Below are 23,988 nucleotides of genomic sequence, written 5' to 3' on the forward strand. Positions count from 1 at the left end.
TGCGGCCTCTGACCCGGCGCCGAACTCGCCCAGCTCCTTGGTATAACGAGGAGCTGAGGGAGATGAAGCGCCGGAAAAGATGCCTAGAGAATGCCTGGAGGTCCAGCCATACTGAATCCGACCGAACACTAGTTAGGTCTCATATTCAGACCTATCTAGTGGCGATAAAAGCGGCAAAACATAGCTATTTCTCCGCTCTTATCGCATCGGCAGATAACTGCCCAGCCACCCTGTTTAGGGTGACCCGCTCCCTGCTCTCGCAGGAGACGTGGGAAGATCCCTTGCAGGGGCGTGCTGAGGATTTTGTACAGTATCTGTCCGATAAAATCGCTCGGATCCGGGATGGGCTGGACACTGATTGGATAGATCCGGGCGAGGGGACGGGGACGAGTCTTGTGGATATTATTTGGGCTGGGTTTGATCTTGTGACTCCCGATGACATGGACAGGTTGTTGGCTAGGCTGAATCCCACCACATGTTTATTGGACCCGTGTCCCTCCTGGTTGGTACTGGCCACACGGGAGGTGACACGAGGCTGGCTCCTGGGAATTACCAACGCCTCCTTGTTGGAGGGCACTTTTCCCGCCGCCCTGAAAGAGGCGGTGGTGAGGCCCCTCCTCAAGAAGCCTTCCTTGGATCCAGCTGTATTGGCGAATTATCATCCAGTCTCCAACCTTTGCTTTTTGGCGAAGGTTGTTGAGAGTGTAGTGGCATATCAGCTTCCCCAATACCTGTCTTTCTAGACCTGTTCCAGTCCGGCTTCAGACCTCGTTACAGCACCGAGACGGCTTTGGTCACATTGGTGGATGACCTCTGGAGGGCTCAGGACAGGGGATGTTCCTCTGTCCTGGTTCTGTTAGATCTCTTGGCGGCTTTTGATACCATCGACCATGGTATCCTGCTGCGGCGGCTGGAGGGATTGGGAGTGGGAGGCACCGTTTATCGGTGGTTCTCATCCTATCTCTCTGACCGTTCGCAGACGGTGTTGGCAGGGGGGCAGAGATCGACCTCTAGGTCCCTCACTTGTGGGATGCCTCAGGGGTCGGTTCTCTCGCCTCTCCTGTTCAACATCTATATGAAGCCGCTGGGTGAGGTTATCCGTGGTTTTGGGGTGGATTATCATCTGTACGCTGATGATACTCAGCTGTACATTTCCACCCCGAACCACTCCAACGAAACTGTCGAGGTGATGGACCGGTGTCTTGAGGCCATGCGGGTCTGGATGGGGAGGAACAGGCTCCAACTCAACCCCACCAAGACAGAGTGGCTGTGGGTCCCGGTACAGTCAGCTTACGCCTTCGCTGACTGTGGGGGGTGAAGTTCTGATCCCCAGGGGAAGGGTGCGCAACTTGGGCGTTCTCCTGGACGACCGGCTGTCTTTAGAAGAACATTTGATGGGCGTCGCCAGGGGAGCATTTTATCAGGTTCGCCTGATGAGCCAGTTGCGCCCCTTTCTTGACCGGGACTCCTTACGCACGGTCACTCACGTCTTCGTTACCTCTCGCCTGGACTATTGCAATGCTCTCTACATGGGGCTCCCCTTGAAGAGCACCGGGAGGCTCCAGCTAGTCCAGAACGCGGCTGCACTGGTAATCGTGGGAGCATCACGTTGCTCCCATATAACACCTATCCTGTTCGGCCTACACTGGCTGCCGGTAGCCTTCCGGGTGCAATTCAAGGTGCTAGTGCTCACCTTTAAAGCGCTCCATGGCTTAGGACCGGACTACTTATGAGACCGCCTTCTGCCACCGATAGCCTCCCAACGACCTGTGCGTTCCCACAGAGTGGGCCTGCTCCGGGTGCCATCAGCCAAACAGTGTTGGCTGGTGGCCCCCAGGGGGAGAGCCTTCTCTGTGGCAGCACCGACCCTATGGAATGAGTTACCTCCAGGGCTACGCCAACTTCCCGACCTCCGTACCTTCAAGCGGGAACTGAAGACTCTACTATTCAATCAGGCGAGACTAGCCTAAATATTTATTTTAATTTAATATTTAGTTTAATTTAATTTTAACTTAATTTTAAATTGTATTAATCTATTTATAATTTTTAAATTTTAAGGGTTTTATATCCGTCTATGACCGTTTTAGTTTAAATTGGCCTGTTAAATATTTCATTTTAAATGTATTTTAAATCTGGGATTTGTATTGTGTATTTATGTGTTTTAAATAAGGCTGTACACCGCCCTGAGTCCTTCGGGAGAAGGGCGGTCTAGAAATCTAATTAATAAATAAATAAATAAATAAATATTATGGTGAGAGTTTTTTAGAACAAAATGGTGCTAATTAAGATGATAGCTCTTATTGTTAAAGGATTATTGAATTATGCAAGCTCAAGGATTGTATAGTAGAGACTGGTATAATTAGGCAACACAGCATCAGAAATTATAAAAAGGGGTGGAAATGCATACTGTATATGCATATATGTTCAATCATTTGGAAGTTGGTAGGTTGAAATCTTAATATCAAAGTAATGTCATTGTCAAAGATGTCAAGAAAGTTTTGAAATACTCATTATCCTGAATAGCGAATAAGATAATCTAACATAGGTACTACAGGTGGCCTTATGATTAACAAATGAGAATATTTATTATGGAAAGATCTGTTGAAATTACATAAAACATTTCAATTCTAACATACCCTGATTTTGGATTAGTTAAATTTACAGCCGGTGCTTCATTAAAATTATGGTATCTGATGCCCTTTTTTTCTGCTATATAATTCAATATCAGCAGTTAGAAATCAGTAATCGGAATGATAGAAATGTAAATGTAGTTTTGAATTTTACAGGCAGCTGCAAATTGATAGGGACTTTGACAGAACACAATCACGAAAAGATTATGCTGTCTTTTTGAAATTTGAAGTTGTAGGAAGCAAAAATGATTTCTTACACACAATGCTTGGTGCTGAAATACCCATCCAAGGTATAGTATTGGTAAATAATGAATTAAGTGTAAAATAAATGTATTTTCTAGGAAAAGTAATGAGTTCAATATATGTATTGTTAAAAAAACATAAAATTAATTTCTTGATGAGCATCTACTAAGAACACTTTCCTCTCTTTAATTAATGTTGTGTATAGATAAATATTTTTGAAGTTTGTAATGCTCTAATACTGATCTCATGGAATTATTTATATATTTCATTAAATAAAAATTATAACCATAAAATTGATCATGATTATTGCATTCTAAGGACTTTCTTGAAAGTACTGTATTTTTCGGACTATAAGACGCACCTGACTATAAGATGCACCTAAATTTAGAAGAGGAAAACAACAAAAAAAGTTTTTGGCCTCTGCATGCCCTATTTTCAGCCCTTTTTTTGGCCCATTTTCGAGCCTTTTCTGCTGCTTTTTGAGGCTTTTTTTGGCCCATTTTGGGGCTTGTTTTGGCCTGATTCTGAGGCTTTTTTCAACCCATTTTTGAGGCTTTCTTCAACTTTTTTTCAAGGCTTTTTTCAACCTGTTTTTTCTGGAAAAATGGGCCGAAAAAAGCCTCAAAAATAGGCCAAAAAAGCCTTGAAAATGGGCCCAAAAAAAATCTTAAAAACGGACTGAAAAAAGCTGAAAAAAGGCCCGAAAAAAGGCATGAAAAAGGGTGAAAAAAGGCCCAAAAAAAGAGGCCTGAAAACGGGGCATACGGAGGCCAAAAAATGGCTGGCATGTGGGCGAGGCTTTGGCAATATTCGGTCTGTAAGATGCACAGACATTTTCATCCCCTTTTGGGAAACAAAAAAGTACATTTTATAGTCTGAAAAATACGGTATTTTTTTAAATTTACATTTATATCCCACCCTTCTCTGAAGACTCAGGGCGGCTTACATTGTGTAAGGCAATAGTCTCATCCTATCTGTATATTTATATACAAAGTCAACTTATTGCCCCCCCAACAATCTGGGTCCTCATTTTACCTACCTTATAAAGGATGGAAGGCTGAGTCAACCTTGAGCCTGGTGGGACTCGAGCCTGCAGTAATTGCAAGCAGCTGTGTTTAATAATAGGCTTCTTACAGCCTGAGCCACACCGCGGCCCTTTTTTAATTCATATGCACAAAGTAATATTTCTGATCAGTTACGCAGCTTTTTTTTTTTTTTTCTAAAAAGTTTTATTTTTACAATCATATCAAATAATTCATCCAATGTACAGTTATATACAATTAGTCGGGCTTGCCCAGTCACCACCACCCTTTTTAACACTCTTCCCTCTTCTACCTTCTTTTACTTTCCAAACCTTCCTCTCCTTCTCTTATCTACATCCACTCCTCCCTCCACCCTACACCTTCCTTCTCCCTCTACTATCCCTCTTCCTTCCTCTTCTCCTCTTTCCTACCTCCTACTCTCTCTTTTCTCCCTCCCCACCGTTCTAAAATGGTAACTATGCAGACCCGACCCTACATTAATTATATTTCTTCAATAATCCCTGTACATTAACCATCACTCCATCTCTACCAAACCCCCCCCCAATTCCCCTCCCCCTTACCCCCCACCCCCCACCCCGACTTCCCAGAACAAAATGCAGGGTATCAAAACTAACAATCATAATCCAAAATAATTCCTAAATTATAATCTTTAGTCACACCACACTTAGTCACACTCTCAATTCCCCTCTCCTTCAAAAATATATCTAATACAAAATATTTCCTAAATTTACTCATATGCTATTCGATATTTTTTTATCTGATACTTATTTTAAATATAATCAATCCACATTTTCCATTCTAAAATATATTTTTCTAGTATATAGTCTTTCAAGTAAGCGGAGATTTTGTCATCTCTGCCAGATTTGATACTTTGAGTGTCCATTTGTTGTTTTGTTTTGTCCATTCTTGATTGTAGGTAATTCTTCTTTCTTCCAATACTGAGCAATCAAAAGTCTTGCGACTGTTATTAAGTTCAAAATCAATTTAGTCTCTATAGCTGTATAGTCCATAATTATTCCTAGTAGAAAGATCTGGAGTAAACTTAATCTTCTTTTCAAAATATTCTGCATGATCCACCAGCCTTTAATCCAAAATACTTTAACTTTTTTACAAGTCCACCATATATGGTAATAAGTAGCATCTTCACAATCGCATCTCCAACATTTAGCAAGATCTAATATGTGTTTCTTGTAAACAGGTAAAGTCATATTTATATTATTTCAAATAATGAAATACTTTCCTTCTCTTCTGGTGAATTCAGGCCATTAACATTCCAAGATAATAGTTTAATTGCCATTATCGGCCAAAGGAAACTTTTGGAACACCAGCCGCAGATCACATTTTACTTTAGGCCTTGCTCCTCCCACTGTTTCCATTGTAGTAGTTGCCAGTTGTTGTTGTGCCTTCATCTCTTGTTCCTTGCGTTTAGCAGCAGCTCTAGTCAACCTTTGTTCTTTTGAATCTAAACCCGTCGTAGGTATTTCCAACACTTGTAATAAATCTTCTTCCATCACAATCTGTTCTTGTACCTGCTTCACTTCTCTTTCCTTCACTTCAGCCTCCCTTCTTCTAGCTTCCAATGGGGGAAGACTTCCAACTTTTAATACCTCAACATAAAATTCTCTTGCTTTTCCAACCGTATTGAAACGATGTACTTTCCCTGCATAATATACTATTATACCAGTTGGAATATCCCATCTATATTCAATCTGATGTTTTTTAAGTTCATTCACCAGGAAGGCAAATTCCTTCCTAGCCCTTAACATTTTTGGTGGAATTTCCTTTAATATCAAGATATCTTGACCAGCAATCTGAATCTTCTCCCCCTTATATGAAGCTTGCAAAATCTGATTTCTCACTATTCTGTTTGTAAAATAAATAACAACATCCCTTGGCAACTTTTTTTGCCTTGCTATCCAAGAATTCACACGATATATTTTTTCAATTTGATAAGCCACATCTGCTGGACGAGCTGCTAATATCTCAGCAAATTAGTTACGCAGCTTTTGAGTGGCCTCTATTTTGTTAGCCTTTCTGAAATTATAAATTCTGGTTGTAGATGGACTGCCAAACATCACAATTTGGGCTTTCAGGTACTGTTGAATGTTATGATGAACATTTCCACTAGAATAAATTTGAAAATACATTATAACAATAGAGTATATGTAGAGTAGTTTAAAATTGTTTGAAACTATAGGTTGTAAATAAATTGTTATAGGATACTGAGAATCTTGAATGTTTGAACTATATTTGGAAATCACGGTTATTTGATACTGCTTAATTCTAGAATAGATATCTTTATGTATTCTTCATGACAAGAGGCAGAGATATTTTATTGACCATCATTTCATGCCAATTTTAACCATTAAGTCAAAGCATTCATGAGCTATGTATTGGTTTATGCAACCTGATTACTTGTTTTAATGAGTAAACATGTCAACATAGATAATTTAATGTTACAACTGAATTTAGAAATATTGATCATTTACCCAAATAAGATACTGTAGATTTGTGAAGTCATTTTAAGCTAGAATTTTTTTTGAAGTCCCCTGGCTTATTTTAATATACCATATTTTTCGGAGCATAAGACACACCTTTTTCCCCCCAAAAAGAGGGTGAAAATCTGGATGTGTCTTATACTCTGAATGTAACCCCACCCAGCTTCTCAGACTGAGGTTTCAGAAGCTGGAAAAAAGCATCAGAAATAGAATTTCAGGAAAAAAAGCCCCAAACGGAGCTTCAGAAAAAAGCCCGAAACAGAGCTTCAGAAAAGGAGCTCCCAAACAGAGCTTCAGAGGCTTTTTTTCTGAAGCTGTTTCAGAGGCTTTCAGAGGCAGAAAAAAGTTTTTCCTGAAAAAGAATTTCAGAGGCAGAAAAAAAAAGCAAAAAAAAAAAAAAAGCAAGGCACAGAGCTCACAACCAAGGAACCTGTTGTTAAAATTCACCTCTGGGAACAGCTGATTGGGAGTATTCTGGGAGGCCAATCCACCTGCCAATCAGCTTTTTTCTTATTTTCCTTCCCAAAAACTAAGGTGCATCTTATACTCCGGTGCGTCTTATACTCTGAAAAATACGGTAGCTAACTAATTCCATCTTCAGACATCACACTAAGCTAATCATCCTAGTTTCTGTTTTTGTTCCTTATGCCGAAAGATACAAATGATACATGATTATGGCTATCTTTTTCTTTGATGAGTTCTTAAACACTTACAGAAAGATCCCATTTCATGCTATACAGAGGATGCTAAACATTAATATAAACAAATGACATCAATTTCCTTGTTATCTATAGTCAAGATTAATCTGACAGGGTAGACTGAGGTACTGCTATTCCATCCATTCCCCCCTCCTTCATTTAATTATTTCTGTTAGTTCAGCAGGATTAAAGTCACCTACATTTGATGTATTTAATAATACCTGGGCTTTCTTTCATGACTTTTCATTTAAGGCAGCAACTCCATACCTTTACTATTTGAGCGCAACTATTTGTTTTCAAGAATGCTTTATTATTTATGTGAACAGTTCTTTGGAGAACAGATTTTTGTTGATACTGTGTTTCCCTGAAAATAAGACCCAGTCTTATATTTTGGGGACTCCAAAATAAGCATTAGGGCTTATTTTCGAGGAAACACGATATCAGGGTAATCAGCCTGGGTACCTTGCCCCTGGTGCATGCACAAGACACAGGGAGACTAATGGTATCTGGCAGCAGCTGCAGCCTGCCGGTCCCTTGGTTGGCGCACTCTGGGGCTGTACAGCGCAGGTGAGTTGTTTCCTTATCCAAGGAGCAGATGAAGGCAGAGTTGTGGGGGGAGGCAGGTGATCCAGATGCACCATGGGGCCACAGGAAAGCTGAGAATCGATGGGCCAGAGCAGGCAGCTGGCTGTGGGAGGCTCATATTTGTGCAGCAGCAATAGCAGCAGATGGAGGCAGAGGCACTGGGTGGAAGGCAGGAGATACTGATGTACCACGTGGGCAGCAGGCAAGCTGAGAGACACGATGGGTCTCCTGTAGCCACTCACTGCAGCCCACCGACTCTTGGCTTGCCCACGGCCCGCATCCAGATTGAGAGCCTCCCCCTACACCTCTGCCTCCGCCTGCTGCTTAGACAGGTAAGCAACTCGCCTGCGCTTTACAGGCAGCGGCTGCTGCCAGACACATTGACCCACGTGCACTCTCTGTCTCCTGTGCTGGCCACGGCCATTCCCTTCACTGGGGCTTATTTTTTGGGTAGGACTTATTTTCGGGGAAGCATGGTGTTAGCTTCTATTTAAAATTTTTGTTGCATTAGAGAACAATATTTGTATTTGTAATGCATTATTATTTGCTCCTTTATAGCAGTATATCCTATGAACACTTACTGATATACTGTTTCTCTCTTCACAACTTACAATAATTCTTCCATCTCAATATCTTTTTCAGGGAATCCCCACTGTGTTGAATTGGGATTGATAGGCTCAGGGCTTCCAGTCATGTTGACATTCACCCCAGGACCAGTTGTCAGTTTCAAAGAATGTTACATTGGTGAACACACAGATCTTGTTTGCACACTCCAAAATGAATGTGATGTTCTTCCAGTGACATTTGTTTTTCATAAGATTGCACATTATAATATTTGCCCTGAAAAGGGAAAAATAAAAGAAAAGTCTGTAAAGGTATTCACATATTTTCTTTCATTCTTTATACTATATATATATTTAATTTTTAAGACATATCATGTTAGAGTGTGTTGCATAACAAAATGTACATTTAAAGAAACGGTTCCTTTTTTAGGGCAGAGAAGGTAGCAGAGAGCTCTAGATGGTGCTTGGAGATGGAAGAGCTGCTGTTTTTCTGTTCTTGTCTTTAATCATGGCAAAGGAGAGAATGTAACACAATCTGTCGTAGACATCACCACTTTCCATTCTTAGCATTAAATTTCTCCTATGTAGTAGTCACAATTATTTTCTTTATATTTATCTCTCAAACACTTCATCAATTGTGGAGTGGAGGCCGTACGGGTCTGGATGGGGAGAAACAGGCTCAAGCTCAATCCCGCCAAGACAGAGTGGCTGTGGATGCCGGCATCCCGGTACAGTCAGCTAAATCCGCGGCTGAACATCGGCGGCGAGTCATTGGCCCCGATGGAGAGGGTCCGCAACTTAGGCGTCCTCCTGGATGAACGGCTGTCTCTAGAAGAGCATTTGACGGCCGTCTCCAGGAGAGCGTTCTACCAGGTTCGCCTGGTACGCCAGTTGCGCCCCTTTCTGGACCGGGATGCCCTATCCACGGTTACTCACGCACTCGTGACGTCTCGCCTGGATTACTGCAATGCTCTCTACATGGGGCTCCCCTTGAGGGGCATCCGGAGGCTACAGTTAGTCAGAATGCAGCTGCGCTGGTGATAGATGGAGCCCTCGTGGCTCCCATATGACACCTATCCTGCGCAGACTGCACTGGCTTCCTGTGGCCTTCGGGTGCGCTTCAAGGTTTTGGTGACCACCTTTAAAGCGCTCCATGGCATTGGGCGGGTTATTCTGGGACCGCCTACTGCGACGAATACCTCCCACCGTCCGTGCGCTCTCACAGAGAGGGTCTCCTCAGGGTGCCGTCAGCGAGGCAATGTCGTCTGGCGACGCCCAGGGGAAGGGCCTTCTCTGTGGGGGCTCCCACCCTCTGGAACGATCTACCCCCCGGACTTCGTCAGCTTTCAGACCTTCGGACCTTCCGCCGCGGGCTTAAAACATACTTATTTAATTGTGCAGGACTGAGCTAGATTTTAAATTTTGGGTTTTAAATTGGGTTTTATTTCTATTTTTAATTGGACGGGCTTTAGAATAAGTTTTTTAAATGTCTTATATTGTATTTATATTCTATTTATCTGTTTTTAGTGCCTGTAAACCGCCCTGAGTTCCTTGGGAGATAGGGCGGTATATAAATATGATTAAATAAATAAATAAATAAATAATTACAAGTTTATACTCAATTCTAAATTATGTTTTCTTGTCTTGCATCTTCCTTATTTCCTCTTTTGTTTCTATCCTACTCAGCTGTATTTTGCTGGTGTCAAACTTTTTCTTCAGCTGCTGAGTGGAATGCTCTCCTTTTTTTTGTCTCCTGGTGAAATTCAATTTTTTAGAATATTTTATTAAATTACAGTATATAAACAATACACAGCTGATTTCCAATTTATTTCTCTCATTTTATTTTATCATTATTTGTTTGGCACCTCAGTTTCTCTCTTTCATTATCCATTTGTATATTTAATTGGTATTATGTCTATTTCATATGTGAAACAGAACATGATACTATATCATTCAATTCCGTTGCATGATTTCAATTAGAAAATTTTTACAGATTTTAATTTTTTAAAATATAAGAAACAAATCAAATTAAAGTTTTAAGAATGAGAGTAAGCATAATGTAACAAATGGAACTTTTTACAGCTTACATTAGCTTTTGGTGTCTTTTTTAATGTGTTTAATACTTGTGTGGTCTTTTTGCTTTGTTTTCAGGATGTGATATTTTCATTTATCCCACGACATGTAGGATACTTCACAGTGAGGCAAAAAGTAGATATTGTAGGACCAGTAGCAAAAAAAGATGACTTTCCAGTATTAGAGATAAAACCATTTCATCAAATACATTTAGTTTTTTCTGGCCTCTGCAAGTCGATATCCACTAATGTGCTGAAAACCAACCCTGGTATGTTATTAATTTAAAAATGCTAAGTTTTTACTTAGAAATATATTTCTTTCTGAGAAACAATTTTGACATTTTCCCAAGATAGAAGTGATCTTTTTATCACTTGAAATGATAGACTTCCAAAATGCTGTCTTTATGAAGAAGTAACTGATTTAATGCCCTATTAATTTTGAAAACTATTTGAAGGTCCATGTAACTTTACATAAGTGAGTTTTAGATATCAGTTAAGCTTATTTGTAAGCATTGATTTCATTCCCCTGGGGCTATTATGCCTTTTAAGATAAGTAGGACACCAGATATCTCCAGGACTCCAAGTAGATCATGGTGAGATGGGAAAGGCTGGACAAGCTACCCATTTTTACTGTGATTTTTTAAAAAACTAAATAGAAAATGTTAATTTCCCAATTATATTTTTAAACATGTGGATTTAATTTCCTGTGTGGGTGGGAGGTGCTGATTTTAGTTTTAGTTTAAGGTTTTAGTTTTAGTTTTAGTTTAAAAAAATGTTAGCCTTTTGTTTTCTCTTTTACAATTCATAATAAGCTTAGCTTCATAGCTTCATATACTGCTTCATCAGTTGTGGGTTGTTACCGGTTCGCCCCGGTTCAGGCAAACTGGTAGCAGCGGCAGCAGGAGGCTCCGCCCACCTGCCTAGACGCTTCTGTGCATGTGCAGAAGCATTATGCATGAGCACCCATGCCCCCATGAGTGAACTGGTAGTGATGGGTTTGAAACCCACCCTGCGCTTCATAGTGCTTTACATCCCTCTCTAAGTGGTTTACAGAGTCAGCATATTGCCCCCAACAATCTGGATTCTCATTTTACCGACCTCAGAAGGATGGCAGGCTGAGTCAACTTGAACCAGTCAGAATTGGAGTCCTAACAAGTGAGCAGTGAATTAGCCTGCAATACTGCATGCTAACCACTGTAATCTTAAGTGCTCTTATAAGTAGTTGCTTTTTGGGGGGGTTGGATAGCAAAAATATACCATTATATTTTATTTCTATTTGAAATCTAGGAAAACACCTATTTCAATTTTCTTCAGATTAAATTTTAAAAAGATGCATTATTTACCTACAGGTGATAGTGTTAAAACCCCTAGTTATTTAGAAAAAAGATACATGGGAAATAGAAAGACTAGATGCAGGAAACTACCCTTTCTGGCCCCAGGAAAAATCTTGCTGCCTTGAAGATATGTATATATTACAGCAAGCAAGGGGTGAAATGCTCCTGGTTCAGACCGGATCACCCGATCTGGTAGCGATGGCGAGTGATTCAAAGAACCAGTAGCAAAAATCCCTGCCCCCTCTGCCCCAGCTGGGCTGTGTGATCATCAGAGGTTTTTTTTTTTTTACTTTTAAAAGCATTTTTTTTTCGGCCGAAAAAATGCTTTTAAAGGTTAAAAAAAGCCTCTCATGATTGCACGGCTCAGCTGGGATCGTCAGAACCTTTTAAAAATATTTTTTTCTACAACCTCTTCGGCTGAAAAAATATTTTTAAAAGGTTCTGACGATCAGGCAACTCAGTTGGGATCGTCAGAATCCTTTAAAAGCTTTTTTTCCTCTGGCGATCCCAGCTGAGTTGCCTGATCATCACAGGCTTTTAAAAGCAATTTTTTAGAACCTCTTTGGCTGAAGAAGTTGTAGAAAAAATACTTTCAAAAGTAAAAAAAAAAAAAGTTGGCCACGCCCACCCAGTCATGATACCCCCCCACAAGCCACGCCCACAGAACTGGTAGTAACAAATTTTACATTTCATCCCTGCATCAAGCTATTATGAATTAGCATAAATTGTTTGAAAGTTAATTTGAGAGGGAGGTGTATTCACTACAATTTTGTTCATAAAAATAAAAAGTGCTTACCTACTGTATATGAGCACTGTTAAATAGTCTTCTCATGTTATGTTTTCCAGTAAAAGATTATTGTGATTGTCATACATCAGTGTCATATTAGATCATTCAAATCAACACTTGACTGGGGCAAAAATATTAATATAATATTAAACAATATGACAAATTCCTAAGTTACAAATAGTCTTTAATTTAATGTCTGTAATTGACCCCCAAACTACTGATTTTACAATCTTTTTCATGGCAGTCATTAAGCCAAACCAGTGTTGGTTAAGTGAACCTGTTTTAGCCAATGGATGTTCATTTGTTTTTTGCTGAAAAATGGAAATACATATTGCCTTCCAAAAAAAATGAATTATGGTCATGTGACTATGAGATGCAGTCCAGTTGCCAAGCACCCAAAATGTGATTGTGTGAATGCGGGGAAGGGGCGTTGGAACCACAAAATCAGGTCTTAAGTACTTTTTGGAGGGTCCAATATAACTTTGAAAGATTGCTAAGTGACAGGTTATAAGTTGAGGCTACCTGTACTCTTTTGGAATGGAAAACAAGGATTGCTAGAACATTTTGGAATTTCAAATTTCTAACAGCAATTCAGAGGAACTCTATTCCATGTACATGGTTTATTGAAAGTCTCCCCTGGATTGTTCAAGGCATTTGTGCTGAATTTGCTTTAAAAATTTATTTCACTTAAATGTCAAGATGAATAAATAATTCAGATTATTCAGGTACTAGAATAATACCTGAATGTATAGAATGCATGCAGATGCTTTGGTTACAAGCAGAAACTGCAATTGGTTTCCTATATTTCAAAATGATGTAACGTAATTCTATAGTAGTTCTTTTTCAGTACAAGAATACCCTTTTATATTGTTCCTGATAATTCTTTGGAAATGAACTATAATTTAGTCCTGAAGGTTAATATTCTACATGGAAAAGCATGTTTTGCAATAGGAGCTTCACAAACTTTAGGGTACTCAAATAAAATAATACTAGCTCTTTGGGATATTTTTGTAATTACTGAATGCTATCTATTATTTATTTTTATTTATTATTAGTATCTGCTCTCACTAATGAAAAGATTGAAGCCTTCTGCTTCAATTAATTTTTGAGTTATCATTTGATCATTATAGAAATATAACACATGAACACACACGGAGAATGATTTAGTTAAATCTCTTTTTACTATTTTATGTTTGCCTGGTTTTAGGAATAAGAAATGGAATTAATTTTGCATAAACTCTGAAACATATTACCATAAAATAGAAATAAGAAATGGAATTAATTTATGCATAAACTCTGAAACATATTACCATAAAATAGAAATCAAAATATATGCTAATATATTTGATTACTGATAGTATATTTTGAAATTTAAGTTCTATGTAATATCTTTAGTTTAGCTCTTTTAATGATGCAATTTATTTATTTTCTTTGTGTTTGTTTTCTCCAATTTTACTGAAACTCATTGTAAAAAGTTTAGTCTGAAAATTGTTACATTATAAGAGGTTAGGTGTGGATATGATTCTTAACTGAATAAAATGTTACTGTGAATTAAGTATTATAGAATTTGTAGAATAAAATACAATAATTTATATTTTGGTTTGCTTGTCCTGTATAATACGCTTTTTATTTAAATCCTGACTCAAGGTTTAACACCATTGATTTCCAAAGCTACTGGGATATTTATAGCTAACAAGGGGGATCAAAAGAGTGATGTTGCACCAATAGCACTACTTAAATCAGATAAGACACAATTACATGCTCACCGGATTAATAGGAACTTAAGTAATGTACAAGTAGCTCTTCCCAATGATCGTCCAGCCAGCATAAGACCCTCTGAGTGGCATAAGGATTACAGGTAATATAAATAATGATGATCTTGAGACATATTACATTTATTATTTTATATGATTGTTTTGCCAAAGTGAATATTACATTTATATTGAAATCATTTTCTTCTATTAGTGATTTTTATTTGTGCAGAAGTATGTGTGCTGTTAATATTTTCTTAAATCAAATTCCAATTATTTTGTCCCTTTTTGTGTGTATGTGTATGTGTGTATAAAAAGACTAATAGTTTGTATCTTCAATGCATATTTAAATATTCCATGTAATGATAAAGTTGTATATCATTGTTCTGATTTAGGACTATTTTCACAAAAGTTCCCAGATATTGTTACATAGATCCAGAGTTCTCTTACACAGTATATGAAGAACTGGAAAAGCAGATGAATAAAGAGTACTATGCAGACTACATTCACAGTTTAAGAAAAGTCCGTTTAAAAAAAAAAGAAGCTCAGTAAGTTGCTTCTAGATGAAATACCAAATCTATAATACTGAAACATTTATTATATATCTTTACTTATTCAAATGACTTTAAATCTCCACTTATTCTACTAAGCATTTGGAAAACAATACTTTAAAGAATAGAGAGGCAGAGACAGTCTGCAGCCTTTCAAAATAGCTGTGTCTTTTCCTGAAATCATTTAGGACAGGGTTTCTCAACTGAGGTTCTGTTGACCCCAAAGATCATCAGGTGTTTCCCAGGAGATCTTGATTTATTTTATAAAAAGCAGAGATCAAACATAAATCCTATAAACTCCAACGTTGGGTTGGCCTGCTAGAGCATGTGGAGATGTGAGGGGGATTGCTGAGGAGGAAAGGAGAAGTAGGGGGTGTGAGAGAGGGACACCAGAGCCTCCTTGCTGGGGCTTTCTTTGTTAGTGTGTGCAGCCTTTTTGCAGGTGCTATGCCAAGATTTCAGGAGAGGTTGAAGAGTCCAAATACAGTGGTACCTGGATACTCATCTTTAATTGGTTCTGAGAGGTGCGATAAGTACCAAAAACGATGAGTACCAAACAGATTTTTCCCTTAAGGAATAATATATAATGAGTCACAAGGCAGCTGACACTGACAAGTTTTAGTTTGTTTTCTTCTGTAGATATTACTTCCTATGCATAGGAATGCACTGCATACAAGTTAATAGTTACAATTCAAATCCTTTTCTGATGATAATACTAACATTTCATGATGTTCCCCTCCTTTTTAGTGGGTTTAATCTATTACAGGGAGTCCTTGACTTGCAACAGTTTAATTAGTGACTGTTCAAAGTTACAGAGGCACTGAAAAAAGTGACCTATGACTTTTTTCACATTAAGACCATTGCGGCATCCCCATAGTCACATGAACAAATTTGGATGCTTGGCCACTGGTTCATGTTTATGATGATTGCAGTGTCCCAGGATCATGTGATCACCTTTTGCAACTTTCTGAGAAGCAAAGTTAATGGGGAAGTTAAAGTCATCTAACAATTGTGTTAATAACTTAACCACTGCAGTGATTCACTTAACAAATGTGGGAAGAAAGGTTGTAAAATAGGGCAAAATTCACTCAACAAATGTCTCACTTAGCAACAGAAATTTTGGGCCCAGTTGTGGTTGTAATACCATGGTATCAAAAGCCGCTGACAGATCTAATAGGACCAGGATAGAGGAACAACCCCTATCCCAGGCCCTCCAGAGATCATCAACCAACGCGACCAAAGCTGTCTCCGTGCTGTACCCAGGCCGGAAGCCGGACTGGCACGGGTCCAGATAGACAGTTTCATCCAGGTACTGAGGGAGCTGATGCACTACCACACTCTCAACAACCTTCACCACAAAACGAAGGTTGGAGACTGGACGGTAGTTCGATAAAATAGCTGGATCCAGGGAAGGCTTCTTGAGGAGGGGTCTCACCACCGCCTCTTTCAAGGCTATAGGGAAGACACTCTCAAAGAAGCGTTAACAATTCCCTGAAGCCAGCCTCGTGTAACCTCCTGTGTGGCCAGTACCAACCAGGAGGGACATGGGTCCAATAAACATGTGGTTGCATTCAGCCTCCTCAGTATCCTGCCCATGTCCTCGGGAGTCACAGAATCGAATTCCCCCCAAATAATATTCTCAAGAACTGCCTCCGCCGTCCCGCCCGAATCCACCCAATCAGCGTCCAGCCCATCCCGGATCTGAGCGATTTTATCGTGCAGATACATTCCAAACTCCTCAGCACGTCCTTGTAAGGGGTCCTCCCGAGCTCCCTGGAAAAGCAGGGAGCGGGTCACCCTAAACAAGTTTGAGTTAGGCCAGATGTTAGGCGTGAACAACTGGATCCAGAAGTGCAGATTCAAGCTAACTGCTTTATTGTTCTCTGCCAGAATATCCCTAGATTGATAGCCTAGTTTGTTGAGTACCAAAAAAACAATGAGTACCGGAGCAAACTTTTCATGTCAAAATGCATTGAATACTGAATGTCATCATTTTCAAAGCAGTTGAGTACCAGGGTACCACTGTATTAAGGAGACCGTAATGGAGGTTGCAAGGTGTTGTCCTTCTAGTTTTGTAAAGGAGTCTCTGGGACAAATAAGGGTAAAGTAGATTTGTGGAACAAGCTTCATGAAATAAATATAATAATTGTGTAACTTCTGGCCTATATTTGAGCCTGTACATGCTGGACTTCCCTACTACCTGCAAAATATTTCAAGGGCCCAGGCTTAAAAGGCTGAGAAAGGTTGATTCAGCAGCTACAGTGGGAAAAGATAAGGCTGCTTCAAAGAAGCTGCAGATTGCTGATCCCAAATACTCCAAAGCACCTTTTCAAAATTATTTCAAAAAGACTTTGAAGTCTTGTTTTCTGATGGGATTTTTGTAAAATGTGTCTTAAATGCTGAAATAATTCTGTGTATCTAAATGAATATTAGAATATAGAAATCTATGGAGATTCCAGTTTTATTTGCTTTATCCAGTTATCAGTTCTGATGCTAACTGCTTACAAATTGATCTCATGTTTGTGGTGTCACTTCCATTAAGCTATATTAAATTTTTAAACATATGCTGTTAACTATACAGAATTGTAAAATACAAATAAAATTAATAAGGGAATGCCTAGTTTAATATCACCATCCACCAAATAAATAGTTTAAGAATCTTCAGATTCCTGCTGTGTCAGAATTGATTGTTGTGAACAGAAATAACTGCCTTTTGTTACTGTTGAATTGCTTGGTATTACATAGGCCTGTGATGGCGAACCTATGGCACGTGTGCCACAGGTGGCATGCTGCGTCCTCTCTGTGGGCATGCAAGCCGTCACCCCAGTTCGGATCTGTCGCACATGCATGTGCGCCTCCTGCTGGCCAACTGGTCATTGGGTCTTTGCCGTGCATGCATGGGAGGTGGGGCGCATGCAGGGGGCCGTGCGTGCATGTGGGACGGCAGGGCAAGTGCAGGAGGCACACACACGTGTGAGGGGCAGGTGGGGGCCCGTATGCACAGGAGTGGGGCATGTGTGGGGGCCATGCATGGGGCGCAGGCGGGGGCACACATTGCATTTTGGGAGGTCAGGGGGGCACTTTGGGCACTCAGTCCGGAAAAGGTTCGCCATCGTGGACATAGGCTCTATATAAACTTCTGGAGGACTCACATGATTATTTGTTCTTATAAGTGAGGCAAGAAAACATTTGTCCAGTAGTCTTGATAAATATTGTTAAGAGAATTTTACTTTTATACTCACTTTATAGAAAGTTGCCTTTGGAAAATAAGCAATAACTATTTTTGAAGAAAAAGTTCAAAGGTAGTCTCTGAACTGAGTATCAATCAGAAATTTCAATAATGGTTTGGCAAGACACTTTTTGTAAGAATTTTCCCTTCATACACATTCAGTTAATAAAATCCAGCAAATAAGTCAAAGTTCAGCAAAACTGTAATATATAGGCTAGATAGTTAAATATGAATTATCTTTTATTCTGATACAATAGGATCTTCAAAATGCTTAATAATCCTGTGGACATAGGATTAAAGCCAGCATCAGGGCTAAAATCTCCTATGCTCAGAATTTTAAAGCATGATAACATGGAGAAAGAAGCTGCTTGTGTAAACAGAAATAGCCTGTTAACTAGTAAACAGCTAGCAGAAATCAAATCTACATCTATACAAAAAGAGGTATGTTTAGTACTGATGAATATGGTATCTTACTTTAAGCTTATGATAATATACTTGATTTATAATACAATGTTTATTCCTGCTCTATTAACCATTTAAATGTACTTTTCATATTCTTTTGTGTATTTTCTCTGAAGTCCTATTAAAATTAATAGGATTTATTCCTAGAAATATACATTATTTCCAGCTTAATGAATCGACCTACAACCGCTTTCTCCAAAATCTAGTATCTTCTAGTAAATGTGCAGCTTGCAAGCTCACTGACATATTCACTGACAGCTAATGGGAATTTGAACTTCAGTCAACATTCAGGAGGGAAAGTTTGGCATGTAGGCATAATCCAATATGCAAATCTTACCTCTCCTGGATAAATAAACCCTTAATTTTTTGGAGAATAAGTTTCTACCTGGGGAAGCTGCATGCTACGATTGAGAGAGGAGCAAGCTACTATTGATTTCCTCCAATGTCTGATTAAAATGAATTACCAGGGAAACGGATTTTCAGTTAGCAGAGTCTATAGTACTGCAGAAAATATAATTAGAAATAGCACTGATTTTTATGTTTATAATATTCTATTTTATTGTAATTTACCTAGAGACTTTTGAATTGGGGAAGGGGCACTATAAAAATGATAAACTTGAAATGCATTTTTTTTTACCATACTTGAGATTGGCAAGTGTATATTAAATTTATTTGGAATATTTTGTAGTCTATTATTACACTGTAGCATTGCATATTGCACAAAAGAGATTGTATCATTTGTAGTGAACTAGTGCCATCTTGTGGCCAACTATTATATTGGGGCATCTCTATAATTCATTTTCTGCAGTTTGGCATGTTGATATTTAAAATTAAGGTGTTTTTTTAACCTCCTCTCTTTTTAATAAACTTTGATTTTTTAGAAATGTGTGTTATTTTATCTCTTAAAGGGGAAAAGGGGGCTCCAACCCCTAGTCATAGGCCTATACTCCATAGGTTCAGGAGATAAAGTAAAGGTTCCCCTCGCACATACGTGCTAGTCATTGCCGACTCTAGGGGGCGGTGCTCATCTTCATTTCAAAGCCGAAGAGCCAGCGCTGTCCAAAGAAGTCTCCGTGGTTATGTGGCCGGCATGACTCAATGCCAAAGGCACACGGAACGCTGTTACCTTCCCACCAAAGGTGGTCCCTACTTTTTCTACTTGCATTTTTACGTGCTTTTGAAACTGCTAGGTTGGCAGAAGCTGGTACAAGTAACGGGAGCTCACCCCATTACACGGCAGCACTATGGATTCGAACCGCCGAGCTGCTGATCTTTCAATCGACAAGCTCAACGTCCTAGCCCCTGAGCCACCACTAGGACGTAGCAATTATTTCATTTTCTTCACATTTATTTTTTTCAGGAGGACAGCATGATCTATCTTTCTCATGGGCTGGGGATAGTGGGAGAATGTCAGGTGAAAGCAATTGAAGAAATTGCTATCCAGTAGTTAGATTAAATATTGCATGTTTATAAAGATACACAACCCGCAGTTGCTCAAAGGCCCTTCTGGCCACGACCGCCACTTGCTCTTTGAGCAGGTATCGTGAGTCCAGGAGAACCCCTAGATTATGCACAGGGTTTGTTTGGGGTAGTGCCACCCCATCCAAGACCAGAGGTGGCAATTTTCCCTGAGCCAATGAACCCCAAACCCAGAGCCACTTGGTCTTGCCAGGGTTTAGTTTTGCCCATCAATGACCTAGAGATTTCTCAGAATTTCTAGAAAAAGTAGCTGTTTGGCTCTGTTTTTTTTCTTTTTTGCAAAGGAGTTACATGATAGTACATGAAACCTTGAAGACTTGTTTTCCCAATGGAAAATTAGGTCTTAGGAGCTTGCAGTCCTGGCGCTTCTTTAGTGGGAATGACATTTCTTCAAGGGAGGTGGAGAGTCTTCAAAAAATCTTGGAAATGGGAAAAGAATAGTGGAGGCAGGCACTGTCAGCCTGTCAAATTTTACGAAGAATTTTAATTTAGGAGTCACAAAGGCACAACTTTTTGATTTGAGAATTCAGGACTTTTATATATCAGCAGAGAAGAAAAAAGTTTAAATACTTTTGTATCTAAACAAATTAAACTCTCTTAATAGTGTGGGTTTTTGGTTTTTTTTAAAAAAAATAGGTGAATGGTTGTCTTAATCCTGAACCATTGTCTCAGCAAGAAATTGAAGACTGCAGTCTAATTCTGACACCAAAACAGCTTCACCAGATAGTCATTGGTAAGATAGTGATTTGATAACACATATTTTCCTATCTTAAATTATCAACTATTGTATAGGTGAATTGAAAATTGGAGAAATATGGAATAATTCTAGAAGAGCACATAGATGAATTAGCTTGAAGAATATGGAACCTTAGAGATTAAGTGCTCTTGAGACTAGGAACGTTTTCTCGATTATATATAGTATTTTGGTATGCTTGCCAAAAAAGAATTAAATTTTCCTCTTAACTTGTACACGCTGAAATTTTTCGAGCAAGTCTATTATCATTAATTCCCTATTCACAGAAAGAGAAAGGAAAACTACAATTGCAATTGTATTGTCATGTTTTCAGTTTTTAAAAATGTAATTTTCAAAATTGTTATAATAAATACAATAAAATATAGGAATACATACCGGTACATCCACTGAAACACTACGAAATAATAGACTACCACAAATAATAAATAGGCAATAGCTGGAAAGTTGATAAAACCAACAATATTTTAACTGTTAAACAAATATTTTAACTAAGTTAAGTATTTTTGACTTCTGTGCAAACACTTCACAGTAAGGACCTGTTTTTAAAATCTGAGGGAAATTTACACCACTAGCTGGGCCTCATTGCAGGGAATACACTTTTACCGCAACTGAGTGAATATAAGGAAGCAATGTTATAGTCAATAATGCATTCTGTCACGTACAAAGATTGAATAAATGAACTAGATATAGATGGTTTCAGTAATAAACTGTTCTAAACTACTGGATCAATAAAAGCTCTTTGAAAACATCTTAGTAGTTAACTGGCAGATGGCACTGTATAATTAGAGGTTTCACTGAGTAACCTAAAAGCATATTTTTCCTTTGATGTGGTCCTTGCACAACTTGGAGGGGAGTTCCTACTCAAATGTGTAGTCTGAAAAATGAGGAATTATAATGCATATAGAATATTGTGCATATATAGGTATGTGCTGTGATTTATGAGTACCATATATTCCCCTTCTCTATAAAAACTATTATGGCTTTTCTATTCCTTCCAGGTCCTTCCACTATTGACTTTGGAGAAGTCTGTGTGCATTCTACAACTACCAGAAAAATGCATATCATAAACAACTTACCTGTGCATATATGGATACAAATAGAAATTAAAAGTGAAGAACTACAACGGACTAATCCTTTGTTGCATGTCATAACACCTTTTATGAAAACTTACGTTACTGTGGTGTTTGAGAAGGACACATTAGGGAACTTTAAAAAGTAAAACTCATATATCTCTGTAGTAATTTGGTAGTCAAGAAAAATAATTCTTCAGTAATAACACTAGATGATGAAGGGCAGATAGGATTCTTGTTGGAAAGCAGTTGTAAAAAGTTAATTAAAAATTAAGTATTCTTTTGTAAGGAGATTTTATATATGTTGTCCTATCCAAATTAAATTATAAGAATTATGTTTAGAGACAGTATAAGAGTTTAGCAAGTCTAAGTTAATTTCAATATTCCTAAATTAAATATATCTAATGGCACAGTTTTACCATTGGTGCTGCCTGATGGCATGGCAATAATAATAATATTTCCATCTGTCAACTACAAAAGGATACATTGCTTGGATCTGCACATATACAACATGATATATTATAATATCCAAGTTTCTTGATAGGAACTCATTGTGCCTGAAAGCCAAGACCAGCTAAAGAACTGATAGCTAAATAAAATACCCATAGCAAGTTAGTCTAAAATCTATAAAAGCTAAAGCTAATCTAAAGCTATCTCTAGCTATAGTGACCTACTGCTGCCTATTGTCTATAACTGTGTTATGCTTTTGGATAGTTTTTAAGCAGAAACTATTGGAACATTAGATAAGCCATGGAGGGGCATAGAAAATGGGGGGCAAATTTTGTAGCTTTCCCCCCAATTTCTTTTTTTTTAGAACAAGTTTTTATTGATTTTTTAGTTCCCCCCTACACACATATATGATTTATGAACAGAGTATTGGCCATATCATATTTTATACAATTCAATATATTCAAATATATTTTACTTAGTTACAGTTTTTGCCAAAATATTTTATCATAGTTTTTATTCATTTCCTAATATTTCCTTGCTCATTTTATTAAATCACATCTTTTTTCGCCTTCATTTTCTAATTTCTCCATTTTTATTCATATTCATTCCCTTTGCAACTTCCCTGTTCGCGCCAGCCTGTGCCTTCTTTCTTCGCTGTCCCTCCAGGATAGCTATGGTTCATTGAGAAAACGGCAGGAATTTCGGCATTCACCCCAGAGCCCCAGGGCACACTGTCCCATTGTGACGCCTGCCATGCCCCCTTCTCCCCACCTAATTTCTTAAGGAATGGAATAATCTTCCATCTCCAGGCTTAGTTTAGAAGAGTGTTTGCTATAGATTCTATTTTTATTTATCCATATAATCAGACTCTTTCGGAATAAGAAGTCTTGTAGTTAATCGTTATCTGTTGCTGTAGAAGGAAATGAATTAATTTGTGCATTAAGGCAACCTCACTTGTGTTTATAAAAGGTTAAATTATATAGGTATTTAGCAGGAGGTTAAATTATATAGGTATTTAGCAGGAGGTCTAGGAGGGACTTTCTGAGACTTGAAAATCTTTGTAGGATTTATTTTGGCTATCCTTGATTTGACTATATTAACAGCATCCTCATAGCTCATGTGATGTAGAACTTCAAATGAGAATCCATATGTCTAACTTTTTTCCCAGGTTAATTGCCAAGTATCTTTGTACTTGTCTATAATAACACTGGTAGTAAACCACTGAAGATTAATAAGACTCTAACTGAATCATGCTTGAGATTTAACACTTGACACTTCTGTTACTAGCCTTAATATTATATTGAACACACACCTTGGTGTACCTATAACAGAAGATGGCATGATAATGATGTTTTCTTAGCAAGTATTTGGCTATGTGTAATTGCACCAGCAGCAATAATGGACCACAAGGTCACAATAATTATACATAAATTGAGGAAAAATAGTTGTCTGTTTCAACTCTAAAACTGTAAGCACAATTGAAAAAAAATACAAATTATAAAGCAAAATCTGATTCTGAGGTTAGACATTTTAAACATATACTATGCTAGACTTATGCTAGAATTTGACCTTTTTATGACGTTGAACAAGATATAATAATTATATTTATGGAAAAAATACCACTCAGTTGATTTTTAAATGGATCGATGTAAGAAAAAACTTGTTTTACAAATGTCAAAAATTGTCAGAAATTTTCAAGATGGTGCAAGTATCATCTTTACCAAAAAGGAAATATTTAAATTCAAATCACTATAGGCTTCCTGTGTATGTGTGTGTGCGGAGGAGAGAT

At 38.3% G+C, this 23,988-nt stretch overlaps 1 protein-coding gene across 1 annotated transcript in view; it reads left to right on the top strand.

The window, feature by feature from the left end:
• The window catches only part of CFAP47 (cilia and flagella associated protein 47), a 284,879-nt gene that overhangs the window by 29,914 nt on the left and 230,977 nt on the right, over positions 1–23,988 (top strand). The window contains exons 7-14 of the mRNA XM_058184444.1: positions 2,787–2,920; positions 8,340–8,572; positions 10,412–10,601; positions 14,101–14,311; positions 14,600–14,752; positions 18,242–18,425; positions 20,562–20,658; positions 21,678–21,894. Coding sequence (XP_058040427.1) covers positions 2,787–2,920; positions 8,340–8,572; positions 10,412–10,601; positions 14,101–14,311; positions 14,600–14,752; positions 18,242–18,425; positions 20,562–20,658; positions 21,678–21,894 — 1,419 coding nt within the window. The remainder of the gene's footprint in view (positions 1–2,786; positions 2,921–8,339; positions 8,573–10,411; positions 10,602–14,100; positions 14,312–14,599; positions 14,753–18,241; positions 18,426–20,561; positions 20,659–21,677; positions 21,895–23,988) is intronic.

Source organism: Ahaetulla prasina, chromosome 5, assembly GCF_028640845.1.
Source record: "Ahaetulla prasina isolate Xishuangbanna chromosome 5, ASM2864084v1, whole genome shotgun sequence".
NCBI classification, from domain to species: domain Eukaryota; kingdom Metazoa; phylum Chordata; class Lepidosauria; order Squamata; family Colubridae; genus Ahaetulla; species Ahaetulla prasina.